The 19,528-nt window shown below is 36.4% G+C and overlaps 1 protein-coding gene and 2 long non-coding RNA genes across 3 annotated transcripts; all 3 read right to left on the minus strand.

Moving 5' to 3' along the window:
* Positions 1-108: 108 nt before the first annotated feature.
* On the minus strand, positions 109-3,569 carry LOC139784747 (uncharacterized). The gene is made up of 2 exons (XM_071723947.1): positions 1,944-3,569; positions 109-204 (listed from the first exon to the last, which is right to left on the minus strand). The coding sequence occupies exons 1-2, from the start codon at positions 3,567-3,569 to the stop codon at positions 109-111; spliced, it is 1,722 nt and encodes a 573-aa protein (XP_071580048.1).
* A 327-nt stretch (positions 3,570-3,896) lies between these two features.
* LOC139784748 (uncharacterized) lies at positions 3,897-5,648 on the minus strand. The gene is made up of 2 exons (XR_011721671.1): positions 4,884-5,648; positions 3,897-4,791 (listed from the first exon to the last, which is right to left on the minus strand). It is a non-coding gene; the product is annotated as an uncharacterized lncRNA (long non-coding RNA).
* Positions 5,649-15,870: 10,222 nt separating this feature from the next.
* LOC139784754 (uncharacterized) lies at positions 15,871-18,672 on the minus strand. The gene is made up of 3 exons (XR_011721672.1): positions 18,362-18,672; positions 16,951-17,685; positions 15,871-16,653 (listed from the first exon to the last, which is right to left on the minus strand). It is a non-coding gene; the product is annotated as an uncharacterized lncRNA (long non-coding RNA).
* Positions 18,673-19,528: the final 856 nt, after the last annotated feature.

Raw genomic sequence — 19,528 nt, forward strand, 5'->3', positions numbered from 1 at the left:
CAGCTTGGAAAATTTTATCAAAATTATCCAAAATTTTTCCCCAAATACAAGCGTCTCTGCGCGTCACACTAATTTTCCAATATTTCACACCTCAAAGTACGAAAACATTTAATAGCGTAATCGACTGGGGCCAGGTTTGCTCGCTCCGAGCTCCGAGAGCAAATTAAGGATGTATGTCCGTTCAGTCAAAATAAAGGGATCAAGCTGAAATTACAGAGATTGTGCACTTATATGTCCTAAAAACCTGTGTTAAATTTCAGATTGATTCTCTGAATCTTTTAAAAGATATTAATTTTTTTAATTTTGTATGCGTTCTTATGGAGATTGACAGTTTATCAAACATATGCATTCAGAATGTAAAGAAAAAATAGAGAACCAATCTCGGAAAAATTACGGTGTATAGAGGATACATTGGCACAGGTTCTCTATAATTTCACGATGATTCACTGACTAGTTTCTGAAAAAAAAGTAAAAACTGCAGCATTTCCTCGCAGATTTTGGCGTTTGACGCGGAAGACGCCTAAAGACGTGGCAACATCGCACTGCGCGCTCTATGCTATAGTATATGCGACGTAACTTGAAGATTGCCGCGGGCTGAAAATCGTAGCAATCGTACTAATAGCGTTTTTCACTGGCAGAACTGGTGCGCACTCAGTGGCACTTAAAGCCGTTGTACACTGATTTAATCTCTAATATTTAAAGTAAAATGCAAATATTTCGACTGATAAAATACCCAGTACATATTTTGCCAAATAGTGCAATAAAGAATATTGACGATTTCATGATTTAACCCGTTTATATTAAACATACACTTTACGTTGGTTGTGTACGACGGCTTTAATGTGCACTGAATGCGCACCAGCTCTGCCAGTGAAAAACGCTAGTAAAATGCGTGGGGGACGGGGGACAAAACTGTAGAAAGAAATGATATATGTATAATTGAATATTCTATATATATTAATACATATTGATACCAAAATAGATATTTTAAGAAATTTTTACTTATAAACGATTACAACCAAAAGTAGAGTTAAATTTAATTTATAAATTGGAATACATCTTAATATGAAAAAATCTGACAAAAAACAGTTTTCTGATAATTTATTAAACAAATTCAGATTTTTATCCCATTGCAAAAAATACACGAAATTCTCACCTAATTTCACTTTTGGCTAGAAATGTCTACGATATATATTCTTCTAGAATAAGTAGCTGTACTGATTTGATTTTTGAAATATCAAAACATCCCAGTATTTTTGAAACAAGGTGAAGAGAAAAGAAAAACAAGATAAATGCATAAATCTGTAATTGCAACAAATATTTAGTAGTTTTACAAACCAAGTAACGTAACGTTCATGCAGAAATAATATCAATAATTGCAACACAAATATTTTATTTTTACAAACCAAGTAACGTAACGTTCATGTAGAAATAATATCAATAATTGCAATAAATATTCTACTTTTACAAACCAAGTAACGCAACGTTTATTAGAAATAAATATCTATCTATTCTTTAAATATCAATAATTGCACATTTTTGCAAACATAGTGAAAAATATGTATTGACGAAGAGGATGCTGACTAGTTTACTTTTCTTCGATTAAACTATCTTGTATCCATTTGTTAATTTTTTCGAGCGAGGACTTATGACTAGTTACTATTGGCTTTCCATTCAACTTATGACTAAGAAGCTGGATAATACCAGCCGCCCCTGTTTCGCGAAATACACTCTGTAAAGTGTTAACGTTTATTGAGGCACAGGCCATTTTTTACGGATAGTTTCGCCAACTACATTTTTTAATGGGATCAAGTCGTTTAGAAACGTCTGGTGCATTCCCCCTTACTCCATATGTTTGTTTGTTCTTCCCACGACTTTGCACTTTCGACAAGATTTTCACGAGTTATTTTCGCTGATAGGAGAATTTTTAGAAGTATATTTACATCGTTCTCTGCGTTGTGAGCACCAGCGGTCGAAACTTTTTGCCATTCTGCTAAGCCAGCGATAGTACATTCGCCTTTGCGTTTTCTATCAGTGAGCCTTCTAATCACGGTAAGAGTGTCTATAAATCCACAGACAACATCTCGAAACTCATCGTGCAAGGAACAAGTAACGATGGCATTGAAAAGTCTCGGTCCATCGAAGCTGAGATTATGGGTAGCGATATAACACGGTTTGCCGAGCGATGCCAACCATTGCTGCAAATTGCTTATCGCAAGCCTGAGAGGCACTGAGTCGACGGTTAATCCGTAATACATTAAAACTCCTTGGCAATTAGTGAGACCATTTGCTTCGGTGGCAGCTGCTGATATCGGCTTCTTTGGATTTATATACGTGGCAAATGTAAATTTACCACATTTTGCTGCGATTTGCAGAATATTACAGTCTTTGCTGAGACCTGACGTTTCCAGATCGAGGAAAACTATAGATTGATATTGCTCGTCGTCAAACTCTAGATCGAAATTCGTATGATCTATGACATTATTATTCATTTCCGTATTAGGTGCATCTAATAGAGTACAATTTGTTTGGTAAGTTACACCCTCTCGATCTTCCCTTCTGCAGCGCAGAGCCGTTCTGGCCTTCTTTAAAGCTAATCGTTTCTTTTTGTACTCTGGACTCAGTATTCGACGTCGCCTTTCAATTACAGTCCTCTGAACTCTTTGCGCATATCTGTAACGGTGTTTTCCGGGTGACATGGCCGCAGATTTATAAACGTTTTCAATGAAATGCTCGCCTTCGTTTTTCTGTGCAATCGTGCTGGCAAAACGATAGTCTGAAGAAGCGGTGAGGCTATAACATCTTGACTTCGGAGCTTTGCTAGCCATACTTGCGTTCAGGCTCTCATTCACGTTGCTAGAAGCTCCGGCAGAAAACTTATGAGCATTCGCCGCCAAACGATCGAAAATATCTTTCAAAGCTTCGAATAATTCCTTATCGTGAAAACCTCCTGGAATAATCGTATGGTCATAGTTCTCTGGATCTTTGACAAATCCACACCACATGCCGCATTTGCTATGATTGTTAAAAGCGTGATACGGTATACACTGAATATCCCGAGCCATAGCTGCATTGTTCCCTTTATTGGTCGTCATGGCGTACGTAAAGCAACGATGCAAATACACGATTCCATCTTTTGTAAGTTCTTTGTGTTTACGTTTATTTGCTATTTTATACAATTCTTTTGTGACTCCACCCGCAGCGTGATTTGTATCCGAGAATTTCACTATAGGATGGGAACTCGTAGCTCGGCAAGCTGCAATCGTTGAGCTGTCGTCGTCGCCGATCAGAACACCGACCTCAACATTCTGGGATTTCAGAATTGTGCTGTTGTTCACAAGATTTTGAGCAACGTGAGGTTCCATGGCTTTTGCAGAACCCCAAAAATTCTTCCGACAATCATGGTTTCTCGGATCGTGTCCCATGTCACATCGTTTGCATTTCCGATTGCAGCTAGCATAGTCAAGTACTAGACCTGTCTTGACCCCGATAATTGCTCCGAAACCATTTAAGCTGTCATAGCTTCGGCCGGCACCCCTTTTACTCCAACCCATATCGTAGGATACCATGATTCGAACGACGTCATCGAATGTTACGATATTGTTCAGTTCGGTCTCGAGCTCACAATCAGTCTCATGTATTCGCGCAGGCTCTTCCTGATGATCTGTAAATCTTGTCGGAGTAGCAGTCTGGTATGACGAAATTTGAGAAGTCGCTGTAGTCGAAGAAGGAGAGGGAGAGGGAGAGGCTTGCGATGAATCTTGGATTACAGATAAGTTTACCGACGATTTACCATTGATAATAAAACCTGTCTGCAAATTCTTCGGCCTGTACCAAACATTGAAAGTAAAAAATATTAATATTAATATCCGGTAATTCAATAAAAAAAAACAGACTTCTGTGAATTTATTTATATTATTTTCAGCTATATAGGCATGTATGTACATATATCATTTGTATTGTTTGGGTTATAATTTTGTTTACATAGCATAATTTTTTTACACACACACCCACACCCACATGTATACCTATATATATTTTTGGTTATATATATTCTTTTTGTTTTTATTTTATTTTATTATATACATATATATTTTTTTATTTTCTCGAATATATAATACATATCTATATACTTATTATACGATCATATAACACGATTTATAAGTTTTTCTTATAGTTCTATCCATATGTTCGGGTGATGACCACATTCGAGCCTTCATCTTTTATGTTTATTACTTTTTTCGATGTACCTCAATTTTTAATCAAGAGTTGCAGCAGCGTTTTGAGACAAATATTTCAAAATTCTATAGTAAAATGGAGAAATTGCCTTTTGGAGCAACACCTCTGTGTATCGAATTACGCTAAATCACTCTACTATCTTACATCGTACTGTACAATTCTAACATCGTCTGCTTTACGCCAATAAATTACTACTGGATATACGGTTGCCCAAATTTCATTAACAAGTGTTCAATCTGAACCATTTCCCCATTGTAATATTGTTAATTAATTATTTGGCATTAAAAAACTGCTACATTTCTTGATTGTAGTAGAAAAATGGTAATTAATCAACCAATTCTTACAAAAGTTTTTCAATTGCTGCACAATCTTGTATTGTGAGTTTTCGTTCCAATGTCGCAGCTTTTTCACAACTTTCTTTAGCGACTTTTTCCACTAGTGGTCCGACTTCCTGTTCGTATCTTTTAAACGTATTGAAACTGATTGTTGGTATATTGAGGCATGAAAGTATTTTATTTAGATGTGTCCATCCTATTCCGGCGTGCATGATACCTAAGACAAGCAAGTATTCAGAACAATATCAATTATTATGCATCATTTGAGTTCTATACATTATATTGCAATTAACTGTCATGATGACTTACCAAGCACTATTTTAAAATTTACATCAAATCGGTTCATACTACCATCCAGCGAAGAATGCTTTTTACCCGTGTTTACGATATTTAAAAGCAGGCACTTATGACAGCGTATTATTAAAATTGAAGCGAGTCCTCGACGTGTTTCCTGCTCTATGTTTTCCAGAGATAAAACTTCTTTACAACAAACACACCACATCTGTTTGGCAAGAATAGAGAATTCGACAATTCGACGTCCTTCCATATAATCGAGCTCTCGGTTGTTGTCAACGTTTTTATCTGTATCTCGTGTAAACGTTTCATCTGTATCTCGTGTAATATGGATATTTTTCGCCTTTTTTTGCCAGTTTCTGACATTTTCAGCCGATGTTTATATACAGCATCTGAAATCCACTTGCCCTTATATCTTAAAAGCGGGATATTATTGCACTTCAACATTTTTTATTCAACCTCACTTTTCTAATAATCAGCTGTCAATATACAACAGATACTATAACATTCATGTGATAGCAGTCGGGCGTTCAGTGCAGCCAACAGTTAAAATCGAGCGGTGTTGCCACGTCTTCTTGTGTTATTTGCTCGATATTTATATTTTTTATTCTCGTATTTAGCGTATTATTTTCATTTTATAATAATATTTTATACTATTGCGTGATATTTTTGATCATATTTAACCGTTACTTTCTGTCTTTATCCACATTATACATGTATGATTTTTATTTCTAGCAGTTAGATTCAGGTAAGATTCCCAGCCAAAAGTTTTGAGCCTCTATTAAGAATATTTACAAATACGCTGTTAATAATCATAAAACTGGTTAAAATCACTTAATCAGTAACATTAATGTCCTTGTTATGATATTAAATAGTAGTAAGCCGTTAAAGTATGCATACAACCGATATATATTGGATTTCTCAGATTACTGTACTTTTGGCTGGGAAGGTATAGGTAATACATCCTTAAGGGGATCCTGCAGCCGTATGATTTACCGACATTATCGTTTTTCGATGGATCTTTTAATTGGCTTTATAGAATTGCAAAAATCTTTTACAGAATTAAAGTCCGCACAAAAATCTAGGGTAACAAACGCGATTTTATATCAAAAACACCAAAAAATTAAAATATTACTTATTTGGGCACATACAGCTGTCACCTAACGACAATATTGTTTAAAACAAAAATTCTGCAGTTTATACATACATAATGTTATCATCTGCCCTTGGGAAAACATGTAGGAATAATATCGTGCAAGTAGAAGTAAGATTCAATGCGTACAAAAAAAGATCCATCGAAAAATATTTTAGTAATGCAAATACGGATGCAGAATGACAAGAAGAGCAGCAACAGTAGTTGCCGAATCTTGCAAGAGATGGCGAGCAATCAAACAAGGACAGATGTCATTTCGTTAGACAAAGACAGATATAGGGAAAACAAAATTAGAAAGGTTGACATTATCGAGATCGAGGAAGTTCGCCTGTCACTGCAGGATCCCCTTATGCCCGTATCAGACTACGGATTGGGATTGAGATTGGATTGAAATTTGACCAATCAGAGCAAAGTTTACTAAACTTGAGATCAGTTTTCTCTGTTCTGATTGATTAAATTTCAATTCAATCTCAATCCCAATCCGTAGTCTGATACGGGCTTTAAGGGGATCCCCTTAATTTTAACCTTAATTTTAAAAGGGGATCATAATTTTTCGATGGATCTTTTTTTGTACGCATTGAATCTTACTTCTACTTGCACGATATTATTCCTACATGTTTTCCCAAGGGCAGATGATAAACATTGGGCGCGTTCAGCAGCACAACTGTTGAGTCTCTTCTTATCAACAATCTGCGTTGATTGGTTGGTTCTAAAGTAAGAGCCAATCACGTTCGACTGCTACTGAGCGGCTTGATCTGCTGAACGCGACCATTATGTATGTATAAACTGCAGAATTTTGTTTTAAGCAAATATTGTCGTCAGGTGACAGCTGTATGTGCCCAAATAAGTAATATTTTAATTTTTTGGGGTTTTGATATAAAATCGCGTTTGTTGCACTAGTGTTGCACTAGTGTTGCGCTAGTGGGCGGTAGTGCAGCCAAGAAAAAACGCTACTAGTTTACACCAATCACTTGATACGCGTATTAAATAGTAAATAACTAGTAAATTAGTTGATTATTGGCTGATCAGCTCAAATATGCTATTGATACGCGTATCAAAAGATTGGTGTAAACTAGGCTAATCTTTGACTATATAACCATGGACATGCCAGTTACCTATCCTCACAATGCTTCGATTCTTCTCTTCTTGTGTTATGGCCTTCGAGCTGTACAGCTCTAAAGATGGCCAGAATTTAAACATTTTGGTAATAATATTTTTCTGTTATTAACAAAATTTTATCGAGCGTCAAGTTAGCAGACAGCGACTATGTTTTATATGTTTACTATGAATGGAATCGATTGGAAATCATTTGGGGATGACATCTTTATTGTAATTTTTATTTGGGAAAAGTCGCTTTTTTGTAATTTAAGGATGTTTTATATAGTTAGGCAAAATGTAACGAAGTTGATGAAAATTTAATATCATATTCTGTGTACTCTTTCAAAGTTCGGGGCCAAATTTCAGATCAATTCACAATTTAGATGAAAAGTTATCAATTTTTTAATATTCGAGTTTTAACATGTAACCTTATGGCGTTACAGAGAAAAGTGTTTAAAAAAAACATTAAAAAATGTAACGAATATAGTGATACTTTACACACAAGTAGATCATCAACAAACAAAAATATAGCAACAAAATTTGAAACGATTTACAACATAGTTTTAAAGAAATTGCAAAAAGATTAATGAAATTATTGACGGATCGGACTCGTGATCGGACTATCGGCGCGCGCAGTATGGAAGTGTGGCAACACCGCAATCAGCTGCTCCGTCCGTAAAGCATATGTATGTATACTCGAAAAATGACAAGCTTTTCCACTAACCTCCAATATAGCATTAACTAGATTTGTGTAAGTACGTGTGTGTGAAAACAGGCCTTCCAACCTCTTGGATTGTACAGTGTTGTCACATTTAGCTGCGTAACTTATTAATATATTTACAGCAATATCATTATAATAAAAAATATAATTTTCATGTTTATACAATATACTTAATTTATATTATTGAATATGACTGAAATTACGAGTTTAGAGCAATTACTTTATTTTATAATTTTTCACAGATTTAATTTTTTTAAGTTGAATTCAGGGCAAATTCACTGTCAAAATTATTTTGCCGAGATTTTGTTTAAGAAAAAGAATAGTAGTAACAGTTATTTACAGTCACTAAATCTACGTTTTTTACATTCTATTAGACTTGTCGTAATTTGTCTACATTTTTTTGTCTTTGGATTTCTAGAGAATTAATATCGGTGTTTTAAGATTTCCATGACTTTTGGCTGGACCCGCTGGACCTGTCCCTATAGAACATCCTTAAATAATTCTTTGTATTAAAAACAAAAATAAAAAATGCCTTAGGTCTCATGCACCTTCATATTATTTCCCAGGTAGCACATATTAGTTTCATATACGTTTTTTGAACGTATACATAGTTTCATAACCGTAAAGAACCATTAAGAAACGTTTGAACAAAAATGTTTTTAAAACCATGATTTAAGAAACGCATTTTTTACGTTTCTACAGTTAACAAAAATACCTATATATTTGTTTAATTTTTTCTTTTAAAATTATAATTTGCTTTATCTATATACATAATAGCTTTAATAGCCTGTTTTAAAACATTTAAATTTATATTGCACTACTTATTGCACAAAATAAATCATTATCTATGCACATATATCCACTTATTTACTTAAATTAATTTTGTCCTAGCGATCTTAATCTATTTCTCATCGGACAAATCTGAGCTTAGAAAACTTCCAACAGTTGCAAAATAAACGTTTTGCTGAACGTGGCAATTGGAAAGAACATTATTTATACGTGTGTTCTGTTTTGAAGAACTTCCTGAACTGGTGCACATCAGTAATGCAATTAAGTTAGAGTGAGACAAATATATTTTGTTTCACTTTAACTTATTGCACGAATGTGCACCAGCACAGGGATTCTCTAACTTCTTAACGACAATTTCGGTATCAAAAATTTTATTTTGACCATTTTTCCAAAAAATCGTTCTGTAGCAGCTTGAAGGCGATGCTGCTGATTACGAATATCATAGTTAAAGTGCGATTTTCTCATTATTTTGGCCGTAATACGGATTTTACGATTCTAGTAATAAATGACTCCTGTCGACCCTTAAAGCCGTGATCAGACTACGGATTGAGATTGAGATTGGATTGAAATTTGACCAATTAGAGCAAAGTTCACTAAACTTGAAGTTAGTTTCCTTTATTCTGATTGATTAAATTTCAATCCAATCTCAATCCCAATCCGTAGTCTGATCACGGCTTTAAGGAGTTAGAGAATCCCAGTGCTGTTCAGGAATTTCTTCAAAAAAGAATAGACGTCATAGATGGTATCATGCATAAAGCTTCTAGAACATTCTCACGCATATCTCAAAGACGTCATAAACACGTTCAAAAGACGTGAAAAGTAGGAATTTTAAATGTCTTTATCTAAAATGTCTTTATCATTAAAATAAAACGTTTCTATAATAGTTTTTTAAACGTTATTTTATCGGAAAAGAAACGTTCCATCGAACGTTTTTCGAATGGACATATTTACTCATGAGAAACGTTTCTAGAAATCGGTTATAAAACGTTTCGGAAAAACGCTCATAAAACATTTCTGAAACGTGTATGTGCTACCTAGGTTATATTATCAACAGTGTGTATATCTATGTATACAGATTAAACATGAAACAGTTTTTTTTGCATAAAAATATAATAAAATTCATTATTCTGATAATAATAATAATAATAATTATTATTATTACAATAAAAGAATATAGTTTTAAATATTTACTAAAAGACGGAGGTGTGGAAATCATTATTGTGTTTAATAATAAAAATATTTATTATTCTGATAATGATAATAATAATAATATCAATAATAATTTCGTCCGCCAGTGAATAAAATCAGCAATTCAATTTATTTCTCGATTAACTGGCGCGATATATACAAGAATGCACAACGTTTCGGCTCTATATTCGAGCCCTTTTCAAGTGCGAACTGAAACAGGAACAGCGAAAAAGAAAAACAATATAAATAAATCGAGACAATATTAAGTTAACGACGTTATTAAATATTGAGCAATACCTATCATCTATTGACTCGTCACATAATTAGTACAGATTCCTGAGTTCATGAGCATGTTCCCGCATGGCCCTAAAGGTCAGCTGTGGACCAATCTTAATTTGTAGCAACAATGATATATGAGGAGAGAAAGCGACGATCAAGAAAAACTTACGAATCTCATAATAGGATTTCGCGTATGACTAGTTCTTCGTTGCGACATGTTACATGTATGCGAGTACTTGGGAGACTGAGCGGACAACGAAAGAAACAAGGTGTCCCGAGGTAGAAATATAAACAGTTAAACTGACATGATGACACTGTCGTATATCGTATTTAAATTCTCGGTATCTTTTTTTAAATTGATCGTGTTCTTATTTTTCTTTATAAAGAACATTTCAGCGATCTCTCTCATTTTCAAGTGAGGTTCTTTGTGTAATATTTTCGGATCTGACCACTTAAAATTGTGGTCATTCTGTATCCGGTGCTTGCTTACGACAGAGAAATTGCTGTCATGTTTTTTAATATCGCTGAAATGTTCTTTCACTCTTGTCTCGAGATGTCTCTTCGTCTGCCCAATGTAAGACGCGTCGCAATTCTCACAATCAATTTTGTAAACCACATTAGTTTCCCTGTTAGTCGCTAATCTGTCCTTGCCCCTCCTGATGACAGCACTGAGTTTTTTCGGTATCTTATATACCACGTCACAGCGGACTCTCTCAAGAGTACCCCGTATGCCCGCGCTTAAGCCCTTCACATAAGGGATCACCACACATCTGCGTACATCAAACGTGCTGTCGCGTTCGGTATTGGTACTCAAGTCCCTTCTATTTTCTAATTGTCGCAATCTATTGTTAATATGCTTATTAACCAACTTAATCGGGAAGCTATTATCCACAAGGATATTTTTAATAATATTAATGTTGGCGTGATGGAAACGCTCGTCCGACAACAAGATAGCACGATCCACTAAGTTATTTATACTGTTGATTTTATATTTGAGTGGATGGTTAGAAAAGTAATTAATGTATCTCCCCGAAAAAGTTGGTTTCCTATACCAATTGGTGATTAACTCATCACCGTCCCTAATTACAATAGTATCCAGAAACGGCAACGAATCACCAGTTTCAATTTCATAGGTGAAACGCAACCGTGGGTGGTAACCGTTGAACGCTTCCAATAAAGCATTTATAGCTCGCTTCGTCCCATGGTAGTCCCATGGGATCTCCCCTCTCTCCAATATTAGCTGATATGGTCATGGAGGATCTTGAGACTCACTGTTTAAGTTTATTGGACTTCGATGTTCGTGTTTACCTCCGCTATGTAGATGACGTTTTTACCATAGTGCCGAAGCGAGCTATAAATGCTTTATTGGAAGCGGCAGGGTTTCTCCAGCGTTCTCAAGTTCGCCAGTCAGGACGTGCTCACCAGCAGGGCCTCTGACATAACCCTTTTTGTTTACGAAGTGTGCTCCTCATCCGGAGCCTTCGTTTATACCTGCTTTGCAGGGCATTAAGGTGCGATTTCACGATGACGCTCGACGCTGGATTCGAGCGTCAAAAAGCTAAACTGTATTTAGCTTTGACACTCGACGCTTATTTCAGCCAATCCAGTGGTTAGGTTTATATTTCGCGTCCCTCTGAATCTATCACGTGACCAGATTTGACGCTCGAATCCAGCGTCGAGCGTCATCGTGAAATCGCACCTTTAAACTTTCTTCGGTAAGAGTCGACAGAGCAAAATTCAAAAATTTGTTTGGATTAACGCAACAAAATTATTTGTTTGGTTTGTTAACAAGAAAAATATTTTCTAGTAGATACTGGTAATGTGATCAAAATATTTTTTTAATATACTCACAATATACCAAGAAATATTCTCAGTATATACTGAGTAAGCTTTTAGGGCAGACATTAGAATCCTCAGTACGTTCTCAAAATATCATAGACATATTTCGAATATCAACAGGATATACACAATCTACGTTTGTGATATACTGAGAACATTCTCAGGATCTACCTGTGCTGTGTGGGTATAGACTTCAAATGAATTAAGCACTTGATTGATTAAATTAGGGCAACGAATCTTGTGCTTTAAAGCTAAAATAACGTTGAACAGGATAAATTTTATAATATTTATATCATTCAAAATCGATTTTTGGTTGAACATGTGTTTCCCATAAAGCGCTCTCAATGCGATCAAACTTGTATCACTTGAAAACACTGAGTGAAGTAAAGATAAAAATTAATTCTTATATAAAGGATAAATTAATTCGAATGCGTTCCTTTTATCAACATAGTTTTACTCGCTGCTCATCCGAAAAATGTAATTTTCACACTACGTACTGCCGATACTGGTCTGTTCTTTTTCGCCGCAGCAATAAGTTAACTTGTTGCACTAGTGCAGAAGTGCAGCGAAAAAGAACGGAGACCTAAATTTATTTTTATTTTTATTTTTAATACAAAGATTTATTTAAATTACAAAAAAGCGACTTTCCCTAAATAAAAATTACAATGAAGATGTCATCCCCAAATGATTTCCAATCGATTCCATTCATAGTAAACATTAAACATAATCGCTATCTGCTAACTTGACGCTCGATAAAATTTTGTTAATAACAGAAAAATATTATTACCCAAATGTTTAAACAATTTTCCTAAACTTCCCTAAATGATTCCCAAATTATATGAAAAAGAATAATTTTTTTTTTAACGAGGATAATTTATTAACTCATAAATACATTATATTACTATATACATTGTAGTTCCTGCCTATTTTAGCTTAACCTACCCTGGTAAAAATTACCGTTAGAAACAGTTAGAAACAGATAGAATTTCTGATGGTATGTAACGGAATTTTATCCGCTGTAACTGCAAGCTTGTCTAGCTCTATCCGTTTCTGTAAGCAGCACTATTGTATCTGCAAATACAGACAGAAAATGTAACGACGTATAACTGTATCTAATGGAAATCTATCGGCATACAGCATCTATAAGCTTTTGCAATAGAAAAAACTTGTCTGTTTCTGTCCGCATTCTGTACGCATCAGATGCTGACGGTATCTATCCGTAATTGCGGATACCGCATCCATCTGCATCTGTACGCAATGTCGACCTACAAGAATTTGTCTGCAGCTACGAATACGAATCCTGTCTGTTTCTGTCCGCATTCTGTACGCATCAGATGCTGATGGTATCTATCCGTAATTGCGGATACCGCATCCATCTGCATCTGTACGCAATGTCGACCTACAAGAATTTGTCTGCAGCTACGAATACGAATCCTGTCTGTTTCTGTCCGCATTCTGTACGCATCAGATGCTGACGGTATCTATCCGTAATTGCGGATACCGCATCCATCTGCATCTGTACGCAATGTCGACCTATAGGAATTTGTCTGCAACTACAGATACGAATCCTGTATGTTTCTGTCCGCATTCTGTACGCATCAAATGCTGACGGTATCTATCCGTAATTGCGGATACCGCATCCATCTGCATCTTCGCGACGACGCCGCTAGGCGGCGCATGATGGAAAGCGTTTCTCACATTTAAAATACAACCAGCCATAATATATAAGCAGGCGTTCTGTCAGGCGACAACCAGAAAAATTACAGTGTCGTAACTAAAGGAATCCCTTCTCCTGGCGTTTAAAGGTAGAATCTACCTGATAACTACAAACCTCCCACAATGTACATGTATTTGCAGTAATAAGAAATGAATAAAATGCATTTGCAGTTAGAAACGGATAGAGCGGGCAAATCATAATTGCATGCAAATGCAGATAGATATCCTGCCTGGTTTTGCAATCAGATGCGGATAGACATTCAAAATTGGCTACGTATAAAAACGGATAGGATTCATAATTCGTCTGCGCATAGGTTCAGATAGAAGTTCCGTTCCGTTAGGAATCAGTTAGATGCAGTTAGCCTTCCTCACCGTATTTGCGTACACAGTCTTATAGAATCTGCAACACTTTTCATCTGCTTCTATCCGTAATTGCAGGGAAAGAAACGCATAGTAAAACAGTCAGAAACGGATAGAATGCACGTTCTATCCGTTTCTAACGGTAATTTTTACTAGGGTACTTTGTCAATTAAGTACAAGTTTATCTTATGGCCATATCCGGTACTTTTTACTTTATTTTCATTACATTATATACCTATCCTTTAGAATATACTTTGTAAGAAAAACATGAAAAAACCTACTTGTCAGTAGGTTTTCAGATGAACATTAAGTGCAATAAAAATTTGCAACACTTTTGATTCAAGTACTTAAGTTACTTACTTAAATCTATATTGCTTTTTTATATATGTCTAATTTTTGGTAAGGCACTTCATACTTAAAGTGTTTTGGCATGTTATCAGCTCTAAGCTGAGTTATATCTTTTGTTAGATAATTATGTTCTAATTGTGTGTTGTAGAATCTTTCCGCAATACTATAAATAAAATCTCTTATATATGGCATTTCCGCTTGTTTATGTAGATCTACTATTTTACAATATCTATATACCTTTGTTTAGAATCAATCTTAGGCACTTATTTTGGAATCTTTGTATAGGTAACAGATTCGTTATAGCTGTTCCGCACCATGCTGCCGCCGCATATGTGACTATCGGTCTTAATATCATCTTATATATTAAAGCCTTGTTATGCTTGTTAACTGCAGAGCCTTTTACTAACAATGGATAAAGTTGTCTCATTACAATGTATGTTTTTCTTAATACTATATTGATATGTCTTTTATATGCCCTGGCGAAAATTAAGAAGCTTTATAAAGCGTTGACAACCGTTCAATGAGGGTTTTTTGAGAGTTTATACGCTTTCAAACTTTATAAGAATGCTTACACAACGCCGTTTGATTTTGAACGCTTTCAGAACGCTTATAAAACGCTGTATATAACGTTTCATGAAAGTTCTGAAATGCTGAGGCAACGCTTTTCAGAGAACGCTCAGTAAACGCTGCGTGCAGAGAGTTTGCTGTCAGATTTTTCAAACGTTTAGCAAACGCTTTTCCCAACGCCGTAAGACAAGCGTTTTCAATCCGTTCAGCAAACGCTCTTCCGATGGCGAATTGTAGAGGCGCAGTGAACGATTTGTAAGGCGTTAACGCAAACGGCTTGGAGACGCCCAAGAAATGCTTTTCCCGACTCCGTAACACAAGCGTTTTCCCTCCGTTCAGCAAACGTTCTTCTAACAATGCCGCTAGGCGGCGTATCTTTCTCGCATTTAAAATACATCCAGCCGCGTATATAAGCAGACCCCCTGCGAGGCGAAAAGCAGATTTTAACATTTAACGCTCTTTACGCCGTTTCTTCTAACGACAAGAGTAAACGCCCGTTAAGCTCAATAGAGGCTGCACGCAATTTTCAATGATGAAAGCAAACGCTTTCGACTTATCAGGGCTGCGTTCGAAAACGTCACCCGAGTGCACACGAGTATACTCCCTTCTCTTTCTATCTCAGCGAGTTAGGAGAAGGGAGTATACCCGTGTGTACCCGGGTGACGTTTCCGAACGCAGCCTAAACGCTTAACAGAGGATCTCTAAATGTTTTAAAGAACTCTCAGCAAACGTCATACGTCATGTAAACGCTGTGCAAACTCTCAAAAACGCTATATACAAACGCCTTTCAAACGCTGTAGCGCACAGTGGCCCAATTCCAGAAAAAAGCGGACATAAATCCAAAATTAGTTTGATTGAAACAAAAAATGGTATATAAGGGTTTTCAAGGTCGCTAATTATGAATTTGATATTATTTTTTTCAAAATTCAAAATGGCGGATCCAAAATAACTTTTAAATAAAAAATATAACGTATATTTGTTATTTTTTCAATTTATTTACAAACATTACAATACATACGAATTTAATCGCTACAGTCGTCCGTCGTATTTGAACTGACATCCGAGGTGGAAGACTCCTCGGTTCCGTGCACGTAAGGACTTAATAACTGTATGGCCTCGAATGACAGTGCTTCGCTTTTTTTCGGAGGTGTTATGCGCAACCTCGAGATTACCGGATCGGAAGACACAAGCAACCACTGAAACACGTCTCTCATGGTACTTTCCCTAGAATGCTTTCGCGAATAATTTTCTCTGTATTTCTTGATATCTTTGTTTCGCGATTCTTGGGCTTCCTCGGATAGTTGCCCGATCGGCAATGGTGCCCATTCAATAATGAGGGGACCATGAATCAACACTTCAAGAATGGACGTTGGCATGCAATACCACGGAAAACTTTGCACTAACATATTCGCAGTTTCTATGCAATAACTTTTGAAAAGATCTACATTCACAGCGTATCTGCATGACAGAACTTGCATTATAATGTGAGCACGATTTAGCAATTCAGCGTCCAAACCCAAAATTTCGGCCGACTCAGACGAATAAGCAAAAAATCGCCTAGCTACTATTGCCATCATTACTGGTACCGAATCCTCCCACTTTTGGAGCATCAACAATGAGTCCAAATCGCAATTTGAAACCCTTTTGTATAGCCTCTTTTCGCATTTTTACATTTTCTTTGTCTTCTTTCGATCGTGCTTGCCATTTCTTCGTACCCAGTTTATAACCTAAATGTAAGAAATACTCCATAAAGTGGATCCAAGCATGTAACGTAGCTAAACCGTACCGCAAATTTTGAAATTGGTGTAAAAAACGAAGGGGTATTTCGGGGTAAGTAAATCTTTTCAACAATTAATTTTCATACCCTAAATTTTGTTAAAAAATAAGGCGGACCATCCAACTCGATCAAACTCTCAACTATTTTTTATAAACAAAAAAATAAACAACGCAATATTTCTCTTCAATATTTACACCCCTTAAAAATTTAAATAACGATTAACCACGTATGGATGATGATTACTTACCTTCAATTTCACCTTCCATCACACTGGATTGCAAAAAAACACGTTTGAACAAAAGTTACAAACAAACCGCGAGAACATGCGGGCGAGACCAGTGCCCAGCTGACCTGCTCTCATACGTTATGCAGACGGCATAACTGACTGTCGGTCTGCACCGAGGTGCAGTGGTGCCCCCTATACGGGATTACGGGGTACTAAGGTCAAAATTCCGAACTTCACTTTTTTCATTTTTGTCCGCGTTTTTCTCGAATTGGGCCACTGTGCAGCGTTGCAATTTCCGCTCTACGAACTCTCTACTGACCGTTTCTAAACTCTCAACGAACTTCCGCAAACGCTCACGTAAACATCAAACAAACGTTTATGAAACTTCTCATTTTCGCCAGGGTGTCAACTTATGATCTAAATTTACTCCTAAGTATTTTACAATACTTTTACAATTTATTGTCTGGTTGTATACTCTTATTGGTTGTATTATACGTGAATCTTTGATTTTTCTCGTAAAGACTATTACTTCTGTTTTCGCTGCGTTTAGTGTTATTTTCCATTTATCATAATATTTCTGTAACATATCGATGTGTATCTGTATCTGTTTGGCCGCAACTATAGCGCTAAAGGAGTGTGCGTACGACGCCGTATCATCCGCAAACATTGCTAAATTGGTTTTCTCAAATCTATAATCTATATCGTTTAAATATATCGTAAACAAAGGTGGACCAAGTACCGAACCTTGTGGTACACCTGCTGTTCGGGGGCACGCGTTAGCGCGGGATGGCGCGAGGTAAAGACAACCACAAGAGAAGACACAGCAAGTACAGAGAAAATAGCGTTTATAATGTCAAATATGTACAGTTAACACAGGTTACTTTTAGGCAAGTGCCGTGAGCGCGCACAGAGTTGAGCACGGCGAGAGCAGCGAGAAGCGGTTCAGCAAGCGAGTGCGAAACGGCGGCGGTATAGCAAGGCGGTTTAGAAAAGCGGTGTACTAGCGGTGATCTGCGAGAGAAATCGATTCCGCGGCGCAGCGGCGATCCCTTTATCACCTCCGAGGCGAAACTCCCTCCAGGCTGGGTACCACCAGTTTCGGGAGGGTGATTGGCCATCGGAGCCCTACGTCATAGAACCGACGTCACCGTTTTCACGTGACGCCCCGGCGGGGTCGTTACATGGTTTCAACTGTTTTGTTTATAGCAGGGATCTTTCTTTTGTGAGAGCGTCGTCGTTCGACTTTGTTTATGCGACCGGTCGACCGTGGCTGTGTTGTTGCTAACAATTAGCGAACTTTCGGAAAGTAACGAAAGATCCATGCTATAACGTGCCGCGAGGTATTCCCTTAACGCGAAATTATTTAGGCGATTATTTTATAGAAAGCGTGACATGCGCTGACATGCAACCGAATTATCACGATCTCACACACCTGCTATAACATCTCTTTCTGTGGAGTAAGTATTATTTATTCTTACTTGCAGCTTTCTGTTTCTTAAATACGAGTATATTAGTTTGATAATATAAATAGGATAATTATTCTTCATCATTTTATATATTAGACCATCCCTCCACACTTTGTCGAACGCTTTTTCAATATCCAAAAGCATCATAACTGTAACATTTCCCTTATTATAATTAAGTCTTATATCATTAATTATTCTAACTACTTGTTGTACCGTATTGTGTTTCTTTCTGAATCCGAATTGTTCATCTATTCTTATATTGAATAAAATCCTTTACTTTAACCAAACTGGCAGTCTTTATTTAAAAAGCACAACGCGTTTCGACCGAGATCCCGGTCCTTATCAAGTGCGTATATTACATTAACCCTTAAATGCCACACCTCTCAAGAATCTCGTAAATGACACATGGGGTCTAAAAGACCCCAGCATGAAAAATGTCTCCTTACTTATTGATTTTTTGATATTTAGTTATGAAAATTATTTTCAATGTTGTTCAAGGCTTAGAAAAGAGAATAAAATGCTTATATTGTTAAAATTTCAATTTCAACATAGTATAAAAAATTAAGATCGCCAACAGTTAAAATGTTGGCTCCAAAATCAAAAAAATAAAAAATAATAAATAAATAAATATGAGCTCCATATTTGGCGGGAACATTTGAAAATATATCATTCTAAAGGGTCTGGGGTCCGCTGGACCCCGGGTGGCATTTAAGGGTTAAAACGCTTGCAAAACACTTCATTGTACACAGTGTGGCAGCAATGAGTCTACGAACTAAACGACAAAAGGAGTATAATAATGAATTTAAGAACTAAAGTATAAAAATTATAATAAAAGAGCAAAAAGAGCACGGCTTACGTGTTTTGTGTGTCGATGGTAATAAAAGATTGACGAGTCATATTCATGTGGTGTTCGGTGGTGCGATCACCTCAGATGACAACGGACGACTGAGTGAAAAACAAAGGCAGAGGTAACCGAAAGCGTTTACATTAAATTTATTATTTTGTCATATAGTATATCACCGGAAGGTTGTCAGTGTCCTTCTGTAAATTAACGGTGTTGTTATCTTTTTTTATAAACACCATTTCGGCGATCTCTCTCTTTTTGAAGTGTTTCTCACTGTGTAGAACTTTGG

The sequence above is a fragment of the Temnothorax nylanderi genome, unplaced genomic scaffold (assembly GCF_030848795.1).
Source record: "Temnothorax nylanderi isolate EJ_2023f unplaced genomic scaffold, tnyl_v1.0 TNYL_tig0670_pilon, whole genome shotgun sequence".
Classification (NCBI taxonomy): domain Eukaryota; kingdom Metazoa; phylum Arthropoda; class Insecta; order Hymenoptera; family Formicidae; genus Temnothorax; species Temnothorax nylanderi.

Bases quoted from the DNA above. Each gene is read 5' to 3' on its own strand.
- LOC139784747 (XM_071723947.1), bottom strand. From the start codon at position 3,569: ATGGTATCCTACGATATGGGTTGGAGTAAAAGGGGTGCCGGCCGAAGC. The intron at 205-1,943 runs GTAAATATACTT...CTGTAATTTCAG, and splicing joins CTCACAACGCAGAGAACGAT to CTTGATCCCTTTATTTTGAC.